At 37.6% G+C, this 27742-nt stretch overlaps 1 protein-coding gene across 1 annotated transcript in view; it reads left to right on the top strand.

Moving 5' to 3' along the window:
- Nucleotides 1-27742, top strand: part of KIF13B (kinesin family member 13B) — a 241569-nt gene that overhangs the window by 67785 nt on the left and 146042 nt on the right. Inside the window, exons 4-6 of the mRNA XM_072634812.1 lie at nt 3603-3663; nt 14494-14586; nt 20671-20851. Coding sequence (XP_072490913.1) covers nt 3603-3663; nt 14494-14586; nt 20671-20851 — 335 coding nt within the window. The remainder of the gene's footprint in view (nt 1-3602; nt 3664-14493; nt 14587-20670; nt 20852-27742) is intronic.

The following is a 27742-nucleotide window of genomic DNA, read 5'->3' as shown; positions in this document are numbered from 1 at the left end:
TTGGTCAAGTCACTTACTTCCTATCTATCTCAATTTCCTCAACTGCAAAATGTGGAAAAGAAGAGCATCAATCTCCTAGGCTTGTTGAGAGGATCAAATGAGATCATATTTTCAAAGTGCGCAGTCCCTTGTACACAGAAGGTACTTTATAAATATTTGTTTCCTTTCTTCCTGATTCATCCCACAACAGTTACAGGAGATGTATTTTGATCTTGGTCTTCTCCCTAAAGGATAGAAGGAATCCCAGAGATTTCTTGCATTTCTTGGGGGATTCTGAAGTAATATCTGAACGAGATATTCCCCTTGGATTGCCTTTCCAATTCCCTGAGGATTCAGGAAGCTCCCCCCCTATATTTCTCTGTTTTCTTTAAAGTAAATGATGATGAGCCTCTATTTTGTTTCATTTTTATCTTTAAAGTAATGTGTGTAGATATAAAACAATATAGAGATAGAAAAAATGACTACCATATTTATTTGATCTATTCATAAATCTACATTTCCCTTTATTTTTTACCTGAGATGCCAGATATTCTTTTGGGGGTAATATTCAGGAGTTAATGTATCAAAAAATCACTGTGTAGTTGTTAACTTTGTATATTCCATTTTGTTAAATGTTTGAAGGGAAGAAATGTATTCTTTTAAGAACTCTGACAAAAAAGATACCTGTAGCAATTTGCAATAGGAGCTATAGCTGGGACAAGTCCATTCTTTGTTGATATTTGTACCAGATTAGTAACTTAACTTCTGGAGGGAGAAGAGAATTAGAAGTTAGAATCAGGACTGTGTGATGGGGGGAAAAGACTAGGGGGATGAGGGTGTAGAATGTTATTGAATGTCATCTCTCTGATTACTCTAAGTAGATAGTGAAGGGCCTTTAATGCTGGATTTGGAAGTTAATAGGATTTGATTCCTGAGCATAGATCAGTGTGTATTCAGATTAGACTTGTTCTGGAGAACAGGAATTAAATTAAGCAGTGATAGGTGAAGTTTAGAGGGAAAAGTTATTTAGTTGGTATCTGTTTTTTAAAATCTTGTTTCATAGTTTGGCTTTTTGTTTACAGCTAGTGGTCAGGAAGAAGTTAATTCTGTATGGCAATAAACACTTAGGAAAAGCATGAGATGTCTGCTATATTCTATTCCATTGGTACCAAACTCAAATAGAAACACAGTCTTGCAGGCTATATGACTTAAAAAACGCATATTAACGTTAGCTATGTTGTATGTATTTTTCTTCATTTCCCAATTACAATTTCTGTAATAAAATAGAATAGAGCAGAAACTATATTTCTCACTTGAGGAACTTAGGCAATCTAACTCAAGATACTGTTGTTATTTAAGATACCCAAGAGCAGAAGTTTCAGGAATAATGCATCATGGATCCACAAGATCATGGAGCTAAAAGGGACCTCAATAATCACATGGCCCAAATCTCATTGTACATATGGGGAACCTGAGGCATCATAGAACATTCAACTACATTAACACAGTCCTTTCTTGTTCTCAGAGAATTTATATTCTTTTTTGGTGGGGGTAGAAAGAGATAAAATGTACACAGCTAAGTATAATAACAGGTAGAAAGTAATGAGGTCAAAAGAGATATCTAGCCACCCAGTTTTCTAGAAAAATTTGAAGGGGAAGAGAGCATTTGTTTTTTGTTTTGATTGGGTGGGGAGGAGGGGATGATGATCTTTAAGAAAGACTACATGGAAAAGATAGCCTCTGAAAGAAAGATAAGGATTAAAGAAAGATAAGGATTCTAAGAGTTAGAGAAGAGGGAGTACATGCTGGGCAAGAGTCATCTTGTCAAGTTCAGGAAACAAGAACTAGTCCAGTTGGGCTGGAATATGAACCATATAAAGTGAACTAATATGTAATAAGCTTCTAGATTTAGGTTGGAATCAGATTGTGCACAATTTCAAATATTAGACCTTGGAATTTGTATCTTACTGTAATGTAGAATTTCCTAACCATTTTTGTGTCCTTGATCCCTCTGGCAGTTTGGTAAGACTGGACCCCTTCTCAGAACGTTGTCTTTAAATGTATAAAATAAAATACATAGGATTCAAAGGAAACCAATCATATTATGCTACAGTCATTAAAATACATATTAAAAAGCACAAAGCAAGTTTATGGCCCCAAGATTAAGAACTTCTGTTATAGAGTGGAGTCCAAAGAGTTTGAACTGGGGATTAATGCGCTCCAGACAACTTAGTTTGGTAGAAATGAGAAGGATGAACTGGAGAGAGAAAAGCTGGAGGTGGTGAAACAGATAGGCCATTATAATAGGCTAGATGATGAATGGTGAAGGTTTGAAGAAGCATGATACTTAGTTGTTAGTGGGCTGAGTGCAATTGATGTCAGAGATGTTGCAGAGGGAGAATGGGTAGTTAGCAAAAACTTCTCATTATATTAGGTGTTGTGAGGAAACTCCCCCCATCTCACTGAAACAGTGTTTATTAAGCATCTACTATATTTATGTGCCAGGCATAGTGTTAAGAACTGGGGATACAAAAGAAGGTAAAAAGACAGTCCCTGCTCTCAAGGCGTTCACAGCCCAATGGGGAAGATAATGTGCAAACAATTACATAGAATGTGCAAACAATTACATAGAAATGAGATCTGACACCAGTGTTAAGGAGCATTGGAAGGGCTACTCATAGAAAGTGGGGTTTTAATTGGAACTTGAAGGAAGACAGAGAAGCCAGAAGATAGAGAAAAGGTGGGAGAGCATTCCACCCATGAGGGAGAGTCAGAGAAAATACCCAGACTTGGGAAATGGAGGAGGATAAGGCCTAAGAAAGCTGGAAAAGCAGGAAGGGGCCAGGTTAGAAGGGTTTTAAAAACCAAATGGAGGATTTTTCTTTTGGATGTTGGGAGATGATAGGGTAGTTGCCACATGAGAGGAGAGAAGGGATCATATAAGAAGAGAGGTTGAGAAGATAGAAATGACAGGATTTGGAACTGTTTGGATGGGGGAGGGACAGATTGAGGAGTGAAGGATAACACCAAGGGTGGGAGCCTGGGGCACTGGGAGGAGGGTGGTGCTCTTGATAGTAAGTAGTAGGGGAGTTTAATTTGTATACAGGTCATCTAGTTTGAGATATTTAATAGCTGTTAATGCAGAATAGGATTTCATACATGCATTTTCAGGTAGTGTTCTGGGTTTGGATTTGTAGCAACTGCATTGAAGGTTTATCAGTTCTAAATTGATTGGCATGATAACACCAGTGCCAACAATAATAATAATAATAGCTAGCATTTGTATAGTGCTTTAATGTTTACAAATTGCTTTACATGCCAATTACATTTGATACAACAACCCTAGGAAGCTCATATTACCCTGTGGTAACCCATCTATTGAGTGTTTGAGAATGAATTTGAACTCATGTCTTATCCCAGGTCCTACACCCTATCCACTCAGTTACCTAGCTTCCTCTCAAGAAAGTACACATTTTTCATTATTTTTAAAGGTAGCATTCTTATGTATATTAAGTGTTCAAACATGGAGACCCTTTTAGCTTTATGTAGTCAGATTATTTTGATGGTATGGGATCATTTCCTTAAGATTTCATTATTAATGCATACTTTTATTTAATTAACAGGTATTTGCTTATGATCATTGCTTCTGGTCTATGGACGAATCTGTCAAAGAAAAATACGCAGGTAACAGTCTTGAACTGTGACTGTTATACTTAACAGTCTGTAATTTCTTGGATTTGGATTGACCCAATCACAACTCTTCCCTCAGCCTTAGTACATGGCCATGCAGTGTTGGTATTTTCCCCTCCTCCCCTTGATTCATACTCTTTGGCCTTTCTCATGTTAGCAAGATCAGTCATTGAATTATAGCTCAGAGCCTTTCTAGTTTGACAAAATTGCCAGAGATTTCCCCTTGTTGGCATAGCCTTTGAGAACGCATGTTTGGAGGATCCTGTGAGAGGTCGGACTTTGCCATGCCCATTATGAAGGATCAGATGAAAAAGTAGTATTTCCTGGTACTTCCTTGAGAACTATCACAATTCATCCTTCTAATCTTTTCTATGTAAAAGTTTTGACATAGGAAGATGAAGTTACTAATCTCAGTGTGTCTGTAGTTTTTACATAGTTTGCCTCTCTGTACGTAAATGCATAAAGGTGTGAGTAGCAAGTAAGGTGAATGAGCTATTCTAATTCAAGGTAATATAATAGTGATGATAACTAGTATTTATATTGTACTCTAAGGCTTGCAATGCCCTTTACTAATATAATTTTATCCATACAACAACCTTAGGAGGTAGATGTTATACTCATTTTACATTTGGGAAAATTGAGGCAGTTGTAGGTTAAATGATTTGCTCAGGATCACAGCTAGTATCTGAGGCTGGATTTGAACTTCCTTACTCCAGGTCCAGTACTTTATTCCACTATACTACCTACCTGCTTCTTATTTTAGTTCTCATATATATGTTTATTTTCATATAATCACTGTGTTTTGGTACTTATGACCCTTAGTTGGAATGTGGCTCTGGAAGGAACCTTATTTAGAAAGAATAAAATGGGTAAAGGGAGAGGGAGAAAGAGGACTAGTATTGTAGTATTTATTGTACAGTTACACATACACACACACACACACACACACACACACACATACACATACACATCTACACACCCACACATATACTTGTGAGGAAAAGAAGAAACTCAAGGGTCTTCCAGGTAAAGAACATTTGGATGAAGATCAACAGAACAAAAACAGAATTGATTGTCATCAGTATTCTACAGACTGCCTATACAGAAATAGGAAACAGGTAAAGAATTTAGGAAATAGATCATAGCTTGGCACAGTGGTATGATGTCCTAGCAAACAGGGAACTTCAGTTACTTGACAGCTTTTGGAGCTCACTGTCCTTCTGTTGAAAGCAAAACAACTGTCAATTTCCTAATTTGCAATAATGATAATTTCAGCCTTCAAAAAGCAGAGGAACCGATGAGGGAAAATGCTACCTTGAATCTCTTTCTCACCAGTTAGCACTGGTTGTTGGAAAGGAAATGGTGGGAACCTTGGGTGAGTAGGGGAAAGTCATCCCTCTGTCTTAAAATTTGTGATAGACAGAAATCTGTACATAAGTCTGACATGCTCACTTGAATGTAGGACATGGATTTTAATAGATGTACTAATTGTCTGATATAAGTGCTATTCTACTGGCACTAATCTTTGAAAGATTGTGGGAATCAGAACCAAGCGCAGAGCAAGATTTCACATCTAGCCTCTGGCCCAGCCTGAAGAACCAAGGCAAGTAACCCAAATGAAAGGGAGCCTCCAGTTCTGCCACTCTGAACCAATAGAGCTTTCCAGAGGACTGAATCCAGCAGCTGTCCACTCTGGCACAGACCAAATCCTGGTGAAGAAGTAACAGACCCCAAACCTCAGGGGCAGCAATCAGACTTGATGTTGGAGCAGACCACTTTAGGAGTACTAAAAGCTTGTACACCAGCCTGTCCTTGGAATCACAGAACACTCAATATCCCAAGAAACGTGACCTGCCCAGACCTTCTGTCCTGGAGTATGACAGAGCCCAGTCCTAACATCTAGTTCAGAGTCAGAAAATGTGCTGAAAGAATGAGCAAGCAAAGAAAAGACCCACCATAATGAGATGTTATGGTTGCAAGGACACTCAGGACACATGCAGAAGAGAATGACTCTAAAATACCTACAAGCCATGCCTCAGAGATATGCATAGATTAATCTAGAATTCCTGGGATAGGTGAAGTGAGAGTACAGTTTGCCCAGAAACCATAAGGGAGAAAAAATATAGGGAGCCAAGATGGCGGAGTAGCAAGAAGCACATACACTAGCTCTTCCCCCATAGCCCATAAAATACCTGTAAAGAATGACTCTTAACAAATTCTAGAGAAGCAGAAGCCACAGAACAATGGAGTGGAGGAGACTTTCAGCCCAGGGTGACTTAGAAGGCTGATAGGAAAGGTCTGTCACACCGGACGCAGAGTAGAGCGCAGCACAGCCTTGGCTGTGGTGCCGGGAGGAGCAGGGCTGGAGCATGCTTTGGGGGTGGGATCCCCAGCAGCAGCACAGATCCCTCAACCCACAGGCACCAAAGGTCAGTGAGACGGCTTTTTCAGCTGGCCAGGAAGGGAGCAAGGTCCCTCCCATAGTTCTGGCCCCAGGAGGTGGTGGCAGAGGCTTCAGTGGGCAGCAGCGGCTCCCATGGCAGGCAGCAGCAGTCGACATGGGTTGCTGGAGGCCTCCTCATGAAGCCCCTGGGGGAATTGAGCAGCTGAACTGAATCTTAACCCTCCAATGCTGGCTTGGCAGAACTGGGGGCCAGGTGGTTGTGAAGAGGACATTCTACTACTCGCAGATTCTGGGCACAGAAGTTTTCTGGTTGCTCCCAGATGAGTGTGCAGGCTTGATTGTGCCACCTTGGAGGAACTGAGATCTTACAGGGCCCCAGAGTATACCCTACTCTTGACAGAGAACCCAAAGGTCAAGTGACTGGTTGGAAAATGCCCAAAAAAGGAAAAAAAAAAAGATGACAGAAGGTTACTTTCTTGGTGAACAGGTATCTTCTCCCATGCTTTCGGATGAGGAAGAACAATGCTTACCATCAGGGAAATACATAAAAATCAAAGCTTCTATATCCCAAACATCCAAAATAAATATTCAGTGGTCTCAGGCCATGGAAGAGCTCAAAAAGGATTTTGAAAAGCAAGTAAAAGAGGTGGAGGAAAAATTGGGAAGAGAAATGAGAGAGATGCAAGAAAATCATGAAAAACAGGTCAACACCTTGCTGAAGGAGACCGAAAAAAATGCTGAAGAAAATAACACCTTGAAAAATAGGCTAACTCAATTGGCAAAAGAGGTTCAAAAAGCCAATGAGAAGAAGAATGCTTTAAAAAACAGAATTAGCCAAATGGAAAAGGAGGTTCAAAAGCTCACTGAAGAAAATAGTTCTTTAAAAATTAGAATGGAACAGATGGAAGCTAATAACTTTATAAGAAACCAAGAAATCTCAAAACAAAACCAAAAGAATGAAAAAATGGAAGATAATGTGAAATATCTCATTAGAAAAACAACTGAGCTGGAAAACAGATCCAGGAGAGACAATTTATGGGACTACCTGAAAGCCATAAACAAAAAAAGAGCCTAGATATCATCTTTCATGAAATTATCAAGGAAAACTGCCCTGATGTTCTAGAACCAAAGGGCAAAATAAATATTGAAAGAATCCACTGATCTCTTGAAAGAAATCCAAAAAGAGAAACTCCTAGGAACATTGTAGCCAAATTCCATAGTTCCCAGGTCAAGGAGAAAATATTGCAAGCAGCTAGAAAGAAACAATTCAAGTATTGTGGAAATATGATCAGGATAACACAAGATCTAGCATCTTCTACATGAAGGGATCGAAGGGCATGGAATATGATATTCCAGAAGTCAAAGGAACTAGGATTAAAACCAAGAATCACCTACCCAGCAAAACTGAGTATAATACTTCAGGGGGATAAAGGTCATTCAATTGAATAGAGGACTTTCAAGCATTCTTGATGAAAAGGCCAGGGTGGAATAGAAAATCTGATTTTCAGACAGAAGAATCGAGAGAAGCATGAAAAGGTAAACGGGAAAGAGAAATCATAAGGGACTTACTAAAGTTGAACTGTTTATATTCCTACATGTGAAGACAATATTTATAACTCTTGAAACTTTTCTCAGCATCTGGGTAGTTGGAGGGATTACACACACACACACGCGCACACACACACATACACACACACCTGGAGCACAGGGTGAGTTGAATAGGAAGGGATCATGTCTAAAAAATGAAATTAAGGGTGAGAGAGGAATATATTGGGAAGAGAAAGAGAGAAATGGAATGGGGCAAATTAATCTCTCATAAAAGAGGCAAGAAAATGCCTTTTCAATGGAAAAAGGGAGGAGGTGAGAGGGGAAAAAGTGAAGCTTACTCTCATCACATTTGGCTCAAGGAAGGAATAAAATGCGTACTCAATTTGGGTATGAAAACCTATCTCACAATACAGGAAAGTAGGGGAGAAGAAGATAAGCAGGGTGGGGGGAATAATGGGAGGGAGGGCAAATGGGAAGAGGGAGCAATTAGAAGTCAACACTCTTGGGGAGGGACAAGGTCAAAAGAGACAATAGAAGAAATGGGGGGCAGGATAGAATGGAGGGAAATATAGTTAGTCTTACACAACATGACTATTATGGAAGTCATTTGCAAAACTACACATATTTCACTGATATTGAATTGCTTGCCTTCTCACTGGGGATGGATGGGGAGGGAAGAAGGGGGAGAAGTTGGAGCTCAAAGTTTTAGAAACAGATGTTGAGTATTGTTCTTACATACAACTGGGAAATAAGAAATACAGGTAATGGGGTATAGAAATTTATCTTGCCCTACAGGACAAAAGAGAAGAAGGGGATATGCCAGGCCTAGAGGCCTGAGGGCTACCCGAGTCTTCTTACCTCTGTCCCGAGGTCTTCGGTTGGCCAAACCGGATGCTCGTATGAGAGAAAGGACGTTCCAGAGTCGAACAAGGGTTGAGCTTTATTTCAGGGTCTAGTTACAAGTGCAGGGGAATTCTTCCTTAGGAGGGAGCGAAGAATCTCCCAAGGAGGCAAAGATCTTACAATAAGAGATTGGAAGTAGAAGTATAAGTGGGGAGAGAGGGGGAGGGGAGAGAAGAGAGAGGAAAAGCGGAGCCTTGTTGTCCTCACCGCTCCGCGCCCCTCCGCCCAAGAGAACTTTCACGCTTTCCTGATCCTACTTAAACCCTCCAGCAGCATAGTTTGCATCTGAATACCGTGCTGTTAGATAACAATAGTGTGCCCAGATCCGGGACAATCTCGAGGGCGGGGAGAGCTCTCTCCCATCACGTTTCTCACGGGAAGAGGCGGAAATACACGAGATAGCTCGGTTCACCTCGATTCCCAGTCGTTTCCTGGGGGGTCTCGTGAGAACTCTAAGATTTAGAAGTTCCCACCTTTACCCGCCCGAGACTGTCCACCTGGAATTGAGCTTCCATCCCCAACAGGGATAAGGGAAGGGAGGGATATTAGAAGGGAGGGCAGATAGGTAGTAGGGGTAATTAGAAGGCTTGGCACTTTGGGGTGGGAGGAGGGGAGAGATAGGGAGAAATTTTGGAACTCAGGATTCTGTGGAAATGAATCTTGAAAACTTAAATAAATAAAGAAAAAATGTGTCATTGGGATATGTGAACATCATGACCAAAAAAGGAGCTTAGACATCCTGTTTTAAGAAATCCTAAAAGAAAACTGCCCAGACCTCTTAAAACCAGAGGGCAAAGAGGAATTAGCAGGAATCTACTAGTCACCTGCTGAAAGAAACCCCAAAATGAAAACTCCTAGGAATATCATAGCCAAAATCTCAAATTTCTAAGTCAAAGGAAAAGTACTGCAAGCAGCCAGACAGAAAGAATTTAAGGACTGAGGAGTCACAATCAGGATCACAAATGATTTAGAAACTATTCCTGCAAATGAATGGAGAACTTGAAATACAAGAAGGTAAAGGATATGGGCTTACAACCAAGAATAACTTACCCATTAAAACTGATCCTACAGGAGGGAAAATAGACCTTTAATATAATAGAGGACGACTAAGCATTCCTGATGAAAAGACTCCAGCTGCGGAGAAACTTTGAAGTTCAGGTACAGAAGTGAAGAAAAGTATAAAAGGCTCAAGTCCTCCTCTCTTTCCTACTCTTTGCACAGCCTTCTCCCATAGAAATCAGAGGTAGAATCCTAGAAGCTACACACCCAGCTGAGAATCTACCACAAGACCAGCAAAGCTATACCCAGCTGAGTGTACAGGCTCAGTGGTTCAAGAGTCAATCAGGAAGGGCTGCATGATGACATCACCAGGAGACTTTCTTAGTCCTACAGCACAAGAGACAGAAATTTCCCTTCTGTACACTCACACTGATTACATGCTCCTCCTATTTGTGCCCCTCTCTCTCTCTACTTTGGCCATGTGCTCTCATGAGCATTTCAGGCCTGGAATTCTTTCTCTCTGCTTCCTGGCTTCTCTGTCCTCAGATCAAACTCTACCTGCTGCTCCTACAGACCTTTCACAGTCCCTTCCACTGCTAGTGCCTTCCCTCTGAGATTACCTTTCAGTTGCACTGTATGTATCTCGTACAGATGTAGTTATTTGCATGTTTTCTCCACCTGTTAGAATGTGAGCTCCTTGAGGAGAGAGATTATGAGTTTTTCTTCTCTTTATATCCATAGCACTTACCATAGTGCTGGGTACACAGTAACCATTTAATAAATACTTGTTAACTGACTCATGTATGTTCCTTACATGCCTACTCTTTCCATTCATGGTGTATATTTAAAAGAATATACTCTTGGTTTGTAGAGAAGCAGCGTAGGAATAATATTTTATTGCTAATTTAATTTCCATGCTATTTCATTAAATCTTTCCATATAAAACACACACATACACACACACACACACTGGAGAGTTAAATATCACACTTGAATTTTAAAAAATCATTTTCATAATCTAGTCATAATTAATATCTCATGGCCTGAAATTCTAAGAAGAGAAGTTAGCTTTGGAGGTCTGGCATAATATGAGGAATGAAATTCTGAAAAGTGAGAAATAATTTTGATGAAAAGGAAGGGGCGGGGTAGAGGAAGGTGTGGGAGTTGTTTAATGAAACCAGTGAACGTTCAAGGAAGTCATCAAACAACTTTTAAAATACATGTTCAGAAGATTGGAGAAAGAAATAGGCAATAGAGAATAGCAAAGATCTATAATTGTAGTGTTGGACTTGCTGAAGCTAAGAGCAATAAGGAGGGGCAGTTTTTTATTTTCTTAAACTGTTTTTGGAGAAAGTGAAGAGAGGGTAGGCTCTGTGGTCAGGGTAATGGGTTAATAGTAATTGGGGGTGGGGAGGAGACACAGAGACAGAGAGAGAGAGAGAGAGAGATGGATGGATGGATGGAGCTGTTCAAATCTTGCTTTGTTTCTAAGGAAAACAAAATCTTTGAATTTTAAAGGAAAATAATGGCTAATAGGAAGTTGCCATGCCAGAGAACTAAGGAGAAAATAGTATCCTGTTGCCCTTGATAGATTCAGATCACAAGGCTCAGGTGAACTATATCCCAAAGTACGGAAAGAATTATCTGATGTGATTGTTGCCTACTACAGTAATCTTTGAAAGACTTCGGAGAGGTACAGGTTTACAATTATATTTTAGAACTATCAAGTTCTGTGTATGGGGGACAGAGAAGCTAATTTGATTTTAATCTGCATTGAGAACCATAATTTCCAGAACTAGGAAGTTGTAGTCTTCTTTTTTTTTTGTTTTGTTTTGTTTTTTTTTTATTTTGTAATGTTTAACAATCACTGCCATACAATTGTGATTTTATCCCCCCCACATACCCCCCACTCCCCCCCCTCCCTCCCCACGACTGCATACAATTCTGTATAGATTCTACATATACTTTCCTATTGAGTATATTTTCACTATAGTCATGCTATGTAGTCAGACTAAGATAAATGAAAGAAATCGTGTAACAAATCAGAACATGATACACAAACACATACACATACACAAACATGATCTGCTACAATATGTGAGTGAAGTTGTAGTCTTGTTCTTGACTCTGGTCAGACCACATCTGGAGTATTTTATTCAGTTCTGGGGACCAATTTTAGAAAAGACATTGGTAAACTAGATAGCATTCAGATAAGACAACCAGAAGGATGAAGGGGCTCTAGTTCATGCCATATGAAAATGAGAATGTCTATCCTGGAGACAGGAGGCTTAGGGGCTACACCTCAGTTTCTTTTCCTAAATGTCTGACTATACCTTCTCACTCTGTTTTGACAAATTGTCCTTCATGTCAGTCCTTCTAACTGTGGGTGTACCCCAGGCCTCTATACTGGACCTCTTCTCTATCTGTATTTTCTTATGTAGTGAGGGAGAAAGTTTTGATGAGCTGAAGTTTTCTCCTCAGCTTTCATGAGTTCAGTTATTATCTCTTAAGCAGATGTTTTCAGAACTATAAATTCAGCCTTTATTTCTTTCCTGAAGTTAGTCTTGTATTGCCAGCTGCCTACTGGATATTTTGAACTGAAATGCCCTGTAGGCATTTCAGAATCAGCATGTCCAAAACAGAACTCACACAACTCACTCCTTTTTTGAACTTTCTTATACCTGTCAAGGGCAGCATCATCCTTCCACTCATCCAGATTTATAGTGTAGGTGTCATTCTTGACATTTCACTCACTTCACATATTCATTACATTGCCAAATCCTGTGATTTTTACATTGACAATGTTTTTTATATTCTTCTCTTCACTCACACAGCCACCATTGTTATCACTTCTCTCCTGGACTATTGCATAGGCCTCCTAATTGGTCTCCCTGTCTCAAGTTTTTCTCTACTCAGTCCTTTATGTAGCTGCTTAATTGATTTTCCTTAAGCTTGTATCTGGTTGTATCACTCCCATATTAAATGAACTCTAGTTGCTGCATATTGCATCTAGAATGGAACATAAATTCCTGTTTGTCTTTTAAAACCCTTCACCAATTTTGCAGCTTGATTAAGCATTAGTCTCCTTCCTGCACTTTAGGATTCACCCAAATGGGTCTTTTCTCCATGCATCACACAAAGCACTCCATCTCTAGTCTCTGTCTTTTCACTGACCTTTCCCCATACCTGGAATGGACTCCTTTTTTTTCATAGAATTCCTTCACTTTTCTTCAAGAACCACCATCCACACAAAAACTTTGCTGGACTTCATTCCTGCTAGTACCTGTCCTCCCTTCCTTTTACCAACTTGTATTTGTTTTGTACTTAAATTCTTTATAAATAAATATGCACATGTATACTTAACGATTTTAGTTCTAGAACATCATCCAGTCAGTCCCTCTCAATTTACGTAAGAGGATATTGAGGCCTAGAGAGATTGTGACCTCACAAGGATCACAGAGAACCAAGTGGTAGAGCCAGAATTCAAACACAGATCCTCAGAATTCAAATTTTGCACTTTTTCCCATCATTTCTTTGATTGAATATAAGCTCCTTGAGAACATGGACCATTTTGGGGTTTGTTTTTTTTTTTTGAGTCTGTCTCTCCAGGAACTGATACTGTGCTTGACACTTAAGTTCTTGTTGATTCATTAATTAATCCAGGACAGTTGTGTTCAGGCATTTGAATGCCTGTTATGTGCAAGTGCTATTAGGCTTATTCTTTCTTAGAGCAATGAAATTTACAAAGTGGCCAAATATTAGAATTCTCAGAAATGGTATGGGCTTCCTCAGGAAATACTAAGTTCTTCTTTGGAGAGAGGAGACTTAAAGGTATACTTTCATTATCTTCCCCGTCTGACTGCACCTTCTCATTCTTCTTTGATCTTCATCTTTTGCGCTCACTAATTATGCAACGACTAAATTATTACTTATTGTAAAGAGAATTCCTGCTAAGGTATGGCTTCTGAGGTCTTCCTACTCTGAGCTTCTGTAATACTTTTTCCTTGTGATAGAAAGCAGGAGTTGCATGATGTTTTCTTGGCAGTGGTGATGGATTTGTTAATTCAGTTTTATTGGTTCCACTTGTGGAGAGTAGCACGCTGCCTCAAGATAGCTTTTTAGGGAGGTGGTCTTAACCTAAATCTCTCATGCTAAATCTAGTCTTCCAGAATACATGGATTATTTCAAGTACTCCTAATCATAAATTTAGGGCTACAACTTAAATTTCTTAGCATGACCTCTTTTTTTTCCTTCAAAAAATATGAGCACATAATATACATTAAAAATACAAAGGCATGATTAAACACTCCAAGAACATATATTGGTGAGAAAGAACATTACTAGAGTCACTTCTATCAATTAGCTTCACCTGCTTCTGACTTCTCTGGAAACATGGCATTACCATTGAGTTCTGCCAAGGTGGCAAAGTCTTTGAAGAATTTTCTTTAGTATAGCATCTCATCAGTATAATCTGTCTTTATGTAATCCCTTTCTAATTGACTTTAAGATTTCATTTTATTTTATTATGAGAGACCAAAACTGCAACATTCTTAAGCAGTTTGGGCCTACCCAGAATACTCTGAATGAAAGCAAAGAAACATCAGTGACCATCAAGTCCAACTCATAAATAATTGAATCACTTCTATGACATGCCCAACAGGAAGTTGTCTAGTGTATACTTGAGATTTTCAAGTAGGGGAAATTTAAATTCACAGTGGATGCCATTTTTGGACAGTTCTAAATGTCCAAAAAGATTTCCAGGCTTCTGGTCCTAGTGTTATTTTTCTTTCATTTATTTTCTTTCATGGTTTATTAGAAAAAAGCTGGAAGATGTAAACCTTTTAAAAGTATATTTTGAATCTAAAAATTTTGTTTGGGAGTAGAAATTAACTGTGTTTACTTTCTGTGACTCTTTAAGCTTGTTCACATGTAGGTTTTTCTTATAATAGTTTATTTTTTGCTTTTATTAGGTCAAGATGCTGTTTTTCAGTGCCTTGGAGAAAATATCCTTCAGAATGCCTTTGATGGCTACAATGCCTGTATCTTTGCGTATGGACAAACTGGTAAGGCTACATTACATGATAACTCCTTGAGCAAATCGAAGAAGAGAAAATAAAATAAAAACAAGCTTATTTACTGAAACAAAAAATTAGGCAGTGTTATTCTTTAGAGAGATATATAACAAAGGAAAAGTTGTTTTCCTTTTCCAATTCATATTTCATTATAAATATAAGGTGGCAGAACTTATTTTCCACGTGAAAGCATGCCACCCCTGCCTAACTCTACGGTTTAGCACACCTTGACATATCCATAACAGAATACATCTGATGTTGCATGGCCAGTAACTGTGGTCATCACTGATTAAACCAAAAATGCTATGTAGCTTAATAAATTTTTATGGTAAATAGGAAATTATGTTTGGTTTCAAGCAAATTAATGATTGCTATAACATTATATCTTGTAATTCTTTGTCATGATTTTGTGATTATTTACTGTTGTTGAAGTCAGTTGTGTGTGTGGGGCAGGGCAGGGGAGAAGGGGTATGGTTTGTCTAGTGATGAGTGGGAGGAGAATTTCTGCTATTGTACTTTGTAAATAGTATTTTATTTTTTCTAATTACATGTAAAGATAGTTTTCAGTATTCACTTTTATAAGATTTTGAGTTTCAGATATTTTTCTCCTAACCTCCCTCTCATCCCTCTTCCCCAAGGTGGCAAGCAATCTGATATAGGTTATACATGTGCAGCCATATAAACATATTTCCACATTAGTCATATTGTGATAGAAGAAACAGAACAAAAGGAACAAAGCCATGAAAAAAACAAACCAAAAAAAGGGAAAATAGTATGCTTCAATCTGCATTCAGACTCCATAGTTATTTCTCTGGATATGGATAGCATTTTCCGTCACGAGTCCTTTGGAATTGTTTTGGATCATTGTATCGCTGAGAAGGGCTAAGTCAATCATAGTTGAGCATCACACAATGTTGTTGTTATTGTGTTCAGTGTTCTCCTGGTTCAGTTCACTTCAGTCAGCATCAGTTCATGTATGTCTTTCTAGGTTTTTCTGTAACCCACTTTCTTACAGTCCATTAATATTGTATTACATTCACATATTACAGCTTGTTCAGCCATTACACAATTGATGGGCATCCCCTCAATTTCCAACTCTTTGCCACCACAAAAAAGAGCTGCTATCAATATTTTTGTACATGTGGGTCCTTTTCCCCTTTTAATGAACTTTGGATATAGACCTAGAAGTGGTATTGCTGGATCAAAGGATATGCACAGTTGATCGACCTTTGGACATAGTTCTAAATTGTTCTCCATAACCAACAATGCATTATTAATCCAATTTTTCTTCATCTTCTTCAACATTTATCATTTTCCTTTTCTGTTAAATTAGCCAATCTGATAGGTGTGAGGTGACACCTCAGAGGAGATTTAATTTGCACTTCTCTAATCAGTAGTGATTTAGAGCACTTTTTTATACAGCTATAGATAGGTAGCTTTAATTTCTTCATCTGAAAACTGCTTTTTCATATGGTTTGACCATTTATCAGTTGGGGAATGACTTGTATTCTTATAAATTTGACTCAATTCTCTATACATTTGAGAAGTGAGGCCTTTGTCAGAAATGCTTGCTTTCCTTCTAATCTTGGTTGCATTGGTTTTGTTTGTGCAAACACTTTTTAACATAATGTAATCAGAATTACCCATTTTGCACTTTATAATGGCCTCTGTTTCTTGTTTGATCATAAATTCTTCCCTTCTCCATAGATCTGACAGGTAAACTATTCCTTGCTCTACTAATTTGCTTATTGTATCATCCTTTATGTCTAAATCATGTATCCATTTTTACCTTATCCTAGTATACGTGTGAGATGTTGGTTTATGCCTAGTTTCTGCCATGCTGTTTTCCAGTTTTCTCAGCAGTTTTTGTCAAATAGTGAGTTCTTATCCCAAAAGCTAGTCTTTGAGTTTATCAAATAGAATACTACTCGTTGATTATTGTGTTTTGTGTACCTAACGTGTTCCACTGATCCACCACTCTACTTCTTAGGTAGTATCAGATAGTTTTGATGATTGCTGCTTTATAAAATAGTTTAGGGTTTGGATATTTTTATTCGAAGTTTTTACCTCAATATTCATTAGGGAAATTGGTCTGTGATTTTCTTTGTTTTGCCTCTTCCTTGTTTACCTGTCAGCACTATATTTGCATCATAAAAGGAATTTGGTAGGACTCCACCTATTTTTCCAAATAATTTATATAGTACTGGAAATAATTATTATCTAAATATTTAGTAGGATTCACTTGTAAATTCGCCTGACCCTTGAGATTTTTACTTAGAGAATTCCTTGATGGCTTGTTCAATTTCTTTTTCTAAAATAGGGTTCAGTATTTTATTTCCTCTCTGTTAAATCTGGGCAATTTATTGTTTTGTAAATATTTATCCATCTCACTTGGATTGTCAGATTTATTGGCATACAGTTGGGCAAAATAGCTCCTAATTATTACTTTAATTTCCTCTTCATTGCTGGTGAATTTACCCTTTACATTTTTGATACTGGTGGTTTGATGTTCTTTGTTTTTTTAAATCAAATTAACCAAAGGTTTATATATTTTCTTGTTTTTTTTTTCATAAAACCAGCTCTTAGTTTTATTTATTAATTCAATAATTTCTTCCTTTCAATTTTATTAATCTCTCCTTTGATTTTCAGAATTTCTAGTTTGATGTTTTCCTGGGAATTTTTAATTTGTTCTTTTTCTGTCTTTTTAATTGTATGCCCAGTTCATTGATCTCTTCTTTCTCGTTTTATTCATGTAAGCATTTAGAGATACAAAATATCCCCTAAGTACTTCTTTGGCTGCATCCCATAAATTTTGGTATGTTGTCTCATTATTCTCGTCTTCTTTGATGAAATTATTGATTGTTTCTGTGATTTGTTGTTTTACCCACTGACTCTTTAGGATTAGATTAATTTTTGGTTTATCTTTCTATGGCTGTTTATTACATTTAATTTTTATTACATCATGATCTGAAAGGGATGCATTTAAAATTTCTCCCTGTCTGCATTTGATTGAGTTTTTTTTTGCCCTAATACATGGTCAGTTTTTGTGTAGGTGGCATGCACTGCTGAGAATAAGGTATATTCCTTTCTATCCCCATTCACTTTTCTCCAGAGGTCTTCACTCAGATTCTTTTCTAAAATTTAGTTCACCTCCTTAATTTCTTTCTTGTTTATTTTGTGGTTAGATGTATCTAGTTCTGGGGGGGGGGGGGGGGTTTGAGGTCCCCCACTAGTATAGTTTTGTTGTCTGTTTTTTCCTGTAACTCACTTCTCAAAATTTGGTTGCTTATGCCACTTGGTGCATATATGTTTAGTATTGATATCACTTCGTTGTCTCCTTCCTTTTCCCTTTTAATTAAATCTGTTTTTGCTTTTGCTTTGTCTGAGATCAGGATTGCTACCCCTGCTTTTTTTTTACTTCAGCTGAAGCATAATATATTCTGCTCCAGCCTTTTACCCTTATTCTGTGTGTGTCTCTCTGCTTCAAATGTATTTCTTGTAATCAACATATTGTAGGGTCCTGTTTTTTAATCCACCCTGCTATTCACTTCTGTTTTTTTAGTAGAGTTCATCCCATTCATATTCACAGTTATCAGTACAAACTGTGTATTTCCCTCTGTCCTATTTTCCCTACTTATACTTTTCTCTTTTTCTCTCTCCTTTCCCCTTTTCTCCACTTAACAGTATTTTGCTTCTGACCACTGACTCCTTCAATCTACCCACCCTCCTATCAGCTCTCACCCTTTCTTCTTCCCTCCCCTTCCCCTCCTCCTTCCCTATAGGGTAAGATAGGTTTCTTTACCCAACTGAGTGGGTATGTTATTCCCCATTTGAGCCCAGTCCAACGAGACTAAGGTTCAAACAATGCTCACCCCCTCCCTTCTTCCCCTCTACTTTAATAGGTCTTTCATACATCTTCATGTGATATGATTTACTCCATTCTCTCTCCCCCTTTCCTCCTCTTCCATTGCAAACCTTTTTTTAAAATCCCTTAATTTTTTTTTTGTTACTGCATCAAAATCGACATATACTCACAACCTCTTATACTCCTTCAAACTGCAGTTCTTAAAAATTTTAAATATTATCTTCCCGTATAGGGATATAAACAGTTTAACCTTAATGAATAACATGTTCTGTTTTGTTTTTTTCATTTCTGTTTACCTTTTTATGCTTCTCTTGAGTCCTTGAAGATTGAATATTCTGTTTAGCTCTGGTCTTTCCATCAGAAAAATATGAAAGTCACCTATTTCATTGAATATTCATCTTTTACCCTGAAAGATTATATTCAATTTTGCCAGGTAGTTGATTCTTGGTTCTGGTCCAAGCTCCTTTGCTTTCTGGAATATTGTATTCTAAGCCTTCCAATCCTTTAATATATAAGCTGCTAAGTCCTGTGTAATCCTGACTATGGCGCCTTGATAGTTGAAGTGTTTCTTTCTGGCTGCTTGCAGTACTTTGTCCTTGACCTGACAGTTCTGGAATTTGATTACAATATTCCTTGGAGTTTCCATTTTGAGATCCCTTTCAGGTGGTCATCAGTGGATTCTTTCAATGACTGTCACCCTCTGGTTCTAGGAAATTTCTTGAAAGATGCTGTCCAGGCTCTTTTTTTGATTGTGGCTTTCAAGTAGTTCATTAATTCTTAATTATCTCTCCTGGATTTATTTTCTAGGTCAGTTATTTTTCCAATGAGTTATTTTACATTTTCTTCTATTTTTTCATTCTTTTGATTTTGTTTGACTGATTCTTGATTTCTCATAGAGTCTTTAGCTTCTATTTGCCCAATCAGTTAACTTTTTCACCTCCTTTTCCATTTGGCCAGTTCTACTTTTAAAAGAGTTGTTTTCTTCAGTGTTTCTATTTTTCTAATTTGGCCAATTCTGTTTTTAAGGAGTTGTTTTCTTCAGTCAATTTTTGTGCTTCTTTTTCCAAAATGTTGACTCTTTTTTCATAATTTTCTTGAGTAACTCTCATTTCTTTTCCTCATTTTTATTTTACCCATCTTACTTGATTTTTAAAATCCTTTTTGAGCTCTTCCAAGAAGACCTTTTGGATTTGAGATCAATTCCCCTTTGAGGCTGTGCATGTAGGCATTTTGACATTGCTGTCCTCTTCTGAGTTTGTGTTTTGATCTTTCCTATTACCATAGTTGCTTTCTATGGTTAGGGCTCTTTTTTGCTTTTTGCTTATTTAAAAAGTTGAACTCTGCTCCTTGGGTATGCACTGTCCCAAGCTTCTTGCCCTGAGATCCTGGCTCTGGTTGCTGACTTTCTGCACCAAGATCTCTGGGACTGATGGCTTGCCCACTGATCTGGAGTGGCTCAGCATAGTCTTATCTATTGTACCCTGGCTTCTGGAGCTTGCATTTTGCCTGTTGCTATGGGGCTGGAGACCTCACTACTGGCCTACTGAGCCTATACTGTGGCACCTCAGTTGCTGATCTTTGCTGTGGTTAAAAGCCTCCTGCTAGCTTGCCTGGACATTGCCAGGGCTGGACTGAGCTCTCCTTTTACCATGGTGAGACAAACCTTTCCGTATGTCCTTTCAAGTTATCTTGGGCTGGAAAGTTGTTTCCCTCCATCTTTTTGTGGATTCTGTTGCTCCAGAACTCTATTAGAGACTTGATTTAATGTTGTTTCTGAATGAAACTGGGGAAAGTTCTGGCAACTTTTTGGCTCCTACCATCGTGGCTTCTGCCTTTGTCATTCTACTTTGGATAGAAGCAACAATATGTCACACTTAGAAAATCTACTTAGTGTTTTCAATTTGAGGAACATTCTTGGCTTTTTAAAGGGAAGTCCTCCAATTTGGCTTGTTACTTTTCATTTACTTGAAGTGATATATTTGGTTATTTTTATATGTGAATTTTATGAGAGAAAATATGTTTTCTTTATTAAGAATTCTCTTCTTCCAAGCTTAGTAGTGAAGCTTGTGACTTGTTATCATTGTTACTGTTAGCAAGCATAGAGTCTCTACATTGTGTTTTTGGATGTATTGGAAATGTAACACCAAAGAGTTTATGAACTGTACCCCTCTCTAAAGAAACTATTATGACCATGTATTCTCTTTTTTTAGGGTCTGGAAAATCTTACACAATGATGGGCACAACCGACCAACCTGGATTAATCCCAAGACTTTGCAGTGGCCTTTTTGAAAGAACTCAGAAAGAGGAGAATGAAGAACAGAGTTTTAAAGTTGAAGTATCCTACATGGAAATCTATAATGAGAAAGTTAGAGACCTCTTGGACCCCAAAGGGTACAGAAATTTAATTAAATAATGTCATGTGACCTCTTTTTCTTTCCCCCAGACTGTCCTGTTTGTTTAATTGACTTCACAAAAGTGACATTTTCTTAAGGGACATTGTGAATAGATTTTGTATTTTTAAAATATATTTGCACTACAGTATATTTTTATTCAGTATATGTTAGACCTAGAGCTAAGTATCTTGGAATGGATAAAGAAGAATAAGACACAGTCCCTGCTCTTAAATCTACAGTGCAGTAGGAGAGATGAGTATGTACAGAAATAACTAAAAACTTATACATGAAAAAGGTGAGAAAGGCATTAAATATTTTGCAGGTTCAGAAGAGGGAGAGATGACTCAGAGAGTCTCTCAGAAAACTTCATGGAGGAGAAGCAATTTAAATTAAACCTTAAAGGAGGAGCAGGAATTGGGCAAAAGTAGAAGTGTGTTATGAAAATCAGCAGTATAAATAGAGATATAGAGAGGGGATAGTGAGTGCTCTGTGTGGTTAATTGTATAATTTGGAGGATGTGAGGGTGCATATTGGAACAGCCGGTTTTGGGCCAGGTTTTAGAGGTCTTTGAATGCCTTGTAAAAAGAGTCTAAATGTTATCTTGTAGGCAGTGAGCAGCTCATAAATGCTTTTGAACAGGGGTTGCTATAACCAGAGCTGCAGTTTCTGGTGACTTGGGGTTTCTATTCACATTTCAGTCTTGTTGAGTAGATCTCCTGTATAAAGTAAGGCTGCGTGAACCGGGAGGGAAGTTTGGGACCCCTGGGTATTGGGCATGAGTAAAAGCGTGTATATGAGTGTGCATTCATATTTTTATCTCCCACCGTCACTCTCAGCTTTCAGTCTAATACAAAATATGATAATGACTTAGTTAAATTAGTACTTGAGCAACTGATACTTTAAAATAACGACCATCTTTATGAATCTAGTAGCTACAAGTAGAAGTTGGAGAAAGCCAGGATTGCCAGTGAGAGTCAAAGACAAAATTAGCAGAAGTCTGAAAGATAATGATAGTGACCACTGTTGATGTATTACTTAAAAGTTTTTGGAGTGCTTTGCTTGCATATTTTACCTCATTTGGAATTCACAACAAGCCCGTTTTATAAATGAGGACGCTAAGTTTGAGTTGTTAGGTGGCTAGCACATAGTGGTTTATCTTCTGTCTGTCAGAGGCAGAATTTGAGCCCAGGTCTTCTGACTCTCTCCTTAACGTCTTCTTGTGTTTAATTGATTCACAGATCCAGAAGTTCCATCGGGTAGGCAAAGTTCTGATTACTTGGCCAAGTGATTGAAGTTGCTATAAAAATAAGATGTAATGTGACTAGAGAATAGAGAATCGAGTTATTTAGATGCAAATAAATGAAGAAGGAAGACTGTAAAACAGCAGAACAGAATGATGAGGGGAAAGAGAAAAGTTTGTGATAGTATAGGGGAACCATGATGGCGGGGGCTGATATGTTAGTCTCTTGATTGAACATCTGAAGGGATCAGAATGAAACCTGAGAGAAGAGAAAAACTCTCCATTGGGTTGGAGGTGTGTTAGCTTGTAAACTGAAGTGGAGTGTGAGCCTCCATCGGAAGCTAAGCCTGAAAGATGAAATAAGGCCTACTTCAGAGTAGGAAAACTGTGCTGTTTATTCAGTAGGTACTAAGTGGATAGAAACTTGAAAAAAACAAGCAAACTAAAATAAGATTAATATCTTGTTCATGACAATCATGGAAATGTTATACAGCAATTGTTTGCCACATTATTCCATCACGTAAATATCATGCAGAATGTTATTTGTTGTAACAGAATAACGGTGGAGAACCTATGACCCACTACCTGTTGAGTCCAGGGCAAGTCCAAAGAGATGCTGCACTCATTTGTACCTTTATTTACAAAATTGCAATAAGCACCTCAAAATCTTTAGTGTCAGTGCTCTATGTTTAAGTTTTATTGTTGATGTTTGCACTTGTGTATGTCAGTATCTTTCTCTAGGTATTTTCTGTCTGTTTTTTTGTTTCTCTCCTTATTTTCTTTTTTTCATGCCATAATGTAATATTGAAGTATTCACCCTGTTCTGTTAATTTTCTTGACTGGAGTCCCATGTTTCTTGTTGTGAGAGGAAAAAAATGTAGATGAGTGAAATGTTGATTCCTTTTACCCGAACTAGATACCATTTATTTGTGTGACTCACGATCGATATTTTTCTCTTTAATTCATTTACTACCAATGGACTAAGCCTTCACCACTACTGACATAGAGACTGTAAGCTTTATTGCTTCTTGTCCTTAGATGTTGTTAAAAGTAAAAACATCAGAAAGAATTTGGAGAAAATGTGGAATGTTATCATGTTTGCAGAAATATCAATCCTTAATTACAATTGGAATGGAAAATTTTAGCAAATTGATCAAAGCCTAAAAATAAAATATTAGTATCATAATAGTAACAATAATAATCATAGCTAACATTTATATAGTACCAACTATGTGCCAAGCACTGTGGTAAGCATTTTATAATTACTGCCTCATTTGATCTCCTAAGACCTCTGGAGAGTAGCCGCTGTTATTATCTCCATTTTACAGATAAGGAAACTGAGGCAAACAGGTTAAGTGACTTGTCTAGGGTCACATAGCTAGTAAGTATCTGCAGCTGGATTTGAACTCAGGTCTTTCTGATTTCAGGCCCAGTGCTTTTATCTACTGTGCCTCTATGAAAAGGTAAAAAAAATACTCTTTCATGTCTAGTTAACAAAAGAACAACAAAAGAAAGTGAGATTAAAAAATGGGTTGTTGTGAGGAGATTCAAATATTCCTGATGCAAAAATGATTAAAATGCTTGATTATTGAAGCTAAAATCCCCTGAAGAAAATAGAGAAGAAGATTTTTAGCCAAGGGAGGAAACATAAGGAAAGATGGTTGTGTTATGCATTTTTTTCTTGCTTTTCATTAGAAAGCTATTAATGACAAAAAAGAAACCAGTCAGGGTTTAATTATAAATAATTCCTAAAAAATTCCAAACTATAAATAATTACAGAAAATTTGGGGCCAAAAGATTCAGCTCAATGTCATACACCTTTTGTATCGGTTGTTGAAAGTAGCAGCTGATTTTACTAATGGTAGCCATGAGGCACTGCAAGATGTTGAATTATTGGAAAAATATTCAGTTATATTCTGTCAGCAAGCATTTATTAAACCTTTGCCTTGTACTACGCACCAGGGATGCCCGTGAAAAGAATGAAACGATCCTTGCTCTCAAATTGCTTATATTCTGACCAGGGAGATAACATATATACATAAAAACATAAAGAAAAAAGTACAAAATAGATATGAAATAATTTATGGAAGGAGAGTATTTGTAGTGGAGAAGATCAGGAAAGATGTCATGTAAAAGATACAATAGAGTAAATATTTATCAGGCTCCTACTATGTGTCAGGCACTGTGCTAAGCACTGGATATACAAGCAGGAAAAATGAAAACAGTCCCTGCCTTCAAGGAGCTTACATTCTAAGGGGGGAAGACAGTAAACAAAAGGAAGCTATAAAGGAGGGTAAAGAGATGGTGGGGAGGGGGACAAGGTGCCATGATGATGATGAACAGGCATAATGATTACGGTGTTAAACAAAGAAGAGAAGTTGGTGGAAATGATGAGGCTGTTGAACTTCTGGGCCCTCTTTAAAATGAGACTTGGGGAAGAGTATTTTACTCTGCCCTCCTGCCCTCCAGTCAGAGAGACAGAGGGAACTGATAGTACTGATGAAATGTGAGGGTAGTGCTTGAGTCATGTCTTGCAGGAAGTAAGAGACTCTGAGGCATAGCTGAGGGGAAGGTAAGAGAACATGACCATGCAAAGGCATGGAAATAGGAGATGGAGTGCTGTGTGTGAAGAAAAGCAAGAAAACCAGTTTGGCTAGACCATGGAGTGATAGATGCAGAGTAATAATATGTATTGAAGTCAGCAACATAGGTTGAGGTCAGGTTGTGAAGGACTCTAAAAGTTAAAAAAAGATTTGTCCTGGCAATAATGTGAGGAGAGGGGGCACTGTAATTTGTGTAGGAGTGTGCCATCATCATCTCTGCACTTGAGGCAAGGGAACCATTAAGAAGCTGTTACTAGAGTTGGGGAAAGGTTGTGAGAGCCTGTACTATGATTGTTGCTGTGTGAAGAGTGATAAGAGGATGCATGCAAGAGATGTAGAAGTATTCGATATGCTATCTTTACTAAGGCCAGAATAAGTACAATTTATAGTAAAAGTTTTACTTCAGTATTAAGGCTGTTAGGGATTAGAAGCAATTGAAGCTTTTAATTGCACAAAGACTTTTGGGACACGTTATAGAATGATTTTCAGGAGGCTTTGGGTAATAAAGGGTATCACAATTAAACAGGTGAATTTCGTTAAGTGTTTATTAAGAGTCTGCTACATAAAAGACACTTTGCTGGATACTAAGTATATAAAGAGAAAAATAACAGTTCTTACCCCAGGAAAATTTATAATCTATATATTCTATATAAAACATAGGGACAGATGACTTAATATAGGTAGATGTCATAGAGCAAAAGAGGGATATAGATAAAATGTTTTAAGAAACATGAAGAGGGAGAGAACATTTTGGGATAAATGTATTAGGGGCCTCATCTTGGGGGAAGAAATACCTAATCAGATCCTTGAATTCATTTTTTAGTTACACTGCCCTTGCTTTTGTCTTCTAGTCACTCTTTAATTTTAAATAAATTTTTATTGATAGTTTCATTTTCTTATATTACCATAGTATCCCATATATCTCTCTTCTACCCTCTCCGAGCTAACCCATATGATTAATAGAATTTTTTTAAAATTAATTTATTTAACTTTTAACATTCATTTTCACAAAATTTTGGGTTCCAAATTTTCTCCCCTTTTGTCCCCTCCCCCCACCCCAAAACACCGAGCATTCTAATTGCCCCTATCACCAATCTGCCCTCTCTTCTATCATCCCTCCCTTCCCTTCTCCCCATCTTCTCTTTTGTCCTGTTGGGCCAGATAACTTTCTATACCCCTTTCCCTGTATTTCTTTAGAATTTTTTTAAAGAGAAAAAAAGTTAGTACAGTGGATTGCTAAATCCAAAACATGTGCAATGGTAATATCTGTGTACTTCCCCCCTTCACAAAGGATCAGGTAGAGGGTATCTTCTCATATCTCTTTATTTGAGCCCTGTTTGATCTTTATAATTTTGTTATATTTACTTTTGCTCTTTTTGGTCTGTTCATTCCTCATACATTTTTGTAATTATTGTGTATGTTTTTTTCTTAGCTCTACTTACTGTACTCTATATCAGTTCATATAGATCTTTCTGTACTTCTCTGTGATCACACCGTTTCTTACTAATATTCCATTTCATTCATGTTCCATATTTGGTTTAGCCATTAGTCACTTGATGAGCATCTACTTTGTTTCCAGTTCTTAGCTATCACAAAAACCGCTGCTTTAAATATTTTGAAGTATATGGGGAATTTTTTCTTATTGATGGCTTCCTTAGGGTAGAAGTCTACTAACAGAGACTCTGGTTTAAAGGGTATGGACATTTTAGTTACTTTATTGGCCTTTTTGCTGATTTGTAGAGTGTGAGGTGAAACCTCAGACTTGTTTTGATTTGCATATTTTTCATTATTAGTGATTTGGGATCTTTTCTAATGTGTTTATGAATATAGTTTTTCTTTTGTGAATTATTTGTTCTTATCCTTTGACCATTTAGCTATTTGGGATTGGTTATTAGCTATCATCCTGTCACACATACGTTTATGTTTGTATTTATATAGGTGTGTGTTTGTATGATTGTTTATATATCTTGGATGCCAAAGCCTTATCAGAGAAATTTGATAGAGATTTTTTTTCCCATTGACCACTTCTTTTCTTATCTTTAAAAAAAATTAATTTATTAATTAATTTATTTTTAGTTTTCAACATTCATTTCCATAAGATTTTGAGCTCCAAATTTTCTTCCCATCTCTCCCCTCCCCCCACCCCAAGACGCTGTGCATTCTGTTTACCCCTTCCCCCAATGTGCCCTCCCTTCTATCACACCCCTCCCTTCTATCACACCCCTCCCTTCCCTTATCTCCATCTTCTCTCTTTTCTTGTAGGGCAAGATAGATTTCTATACCCCATTACCTATACATTTCCCAGTTGCATGCAAAGACAATTCTCAACATTCGTTCCTATAACTTTGAGTTCCAACTTCTCTCCCTCCCTCCCAACCCATCCCCACTGAGAATGCAAGCAATTCAATATAGGCTATACATGTGTAATTATACAAAAGACTTCCATAATAGTCATATTGTAAAAGACTAACTATATTTCCCTCCATCCTATCCTGCCCCACATTTATTCTGTTCTCTCTTTTGACCTTGTCCCTCCCCAAAAGTGTATACTTCTAATTACTCCCTGCTCCCATTTGCCCTCCTTTCTATCATCCCACCCACACCCCACTTATCCCCTCCTCCCCTACTTTCCTGTAATGGAAGATAGATTTTCATACCAAATTGAATGTGCGTGTTATTTCCTCCTTAAGCCAAATGTGATGAGAGTAAGCTTCACTTTTTTCCTCTCACCTCTCCGCCTTTTCCCTCCATTGAAAGACCACTTCTTTTCTTATCCTAGATGCATTAATGTTGTCTGTGAAGAAGCTTTTCGATTTAAGGAACAGATTGTATGGTTTTGTTTTCTTATCCAATTACTCTTTTTCATTTTATTGGATTGTTTAATCCATTCACATTTAAAGTTATAACAGGTATATATTTTCCTTGCTCTGTCTTTAAATTTTTTTCAAGTTTTGATTTTTTTCCCCCTCTTCTGCTATAAACACAATGTTATATTCCTTCCATTACTTTATTTCAGTTCAATAAGGATTTATTGTGTCTATGTGCC

The sequence above is a fragment of the Notamacropus eugenii genome, chromosome 1 (assembly GCF_028372415.1).
Source record: "Notamacropus eugenii isolate mMacEug1 chromosome 1, mMacEug1.pri_v2, whole genome shotgun sequence".
Taxonomy (NCBI): domain Eukaryota; kingdom Metazoa; phylum Chordata; class Mammalia; order Diprotodontia; family Macropodidae; genus Notamacropus; species Notamacropus eugenii.
The sequence above is the reverse complement of the archived record's forward strand: the minus strand, read 5'-3'. Positions and strand labels throughout refer to the sequence as shown.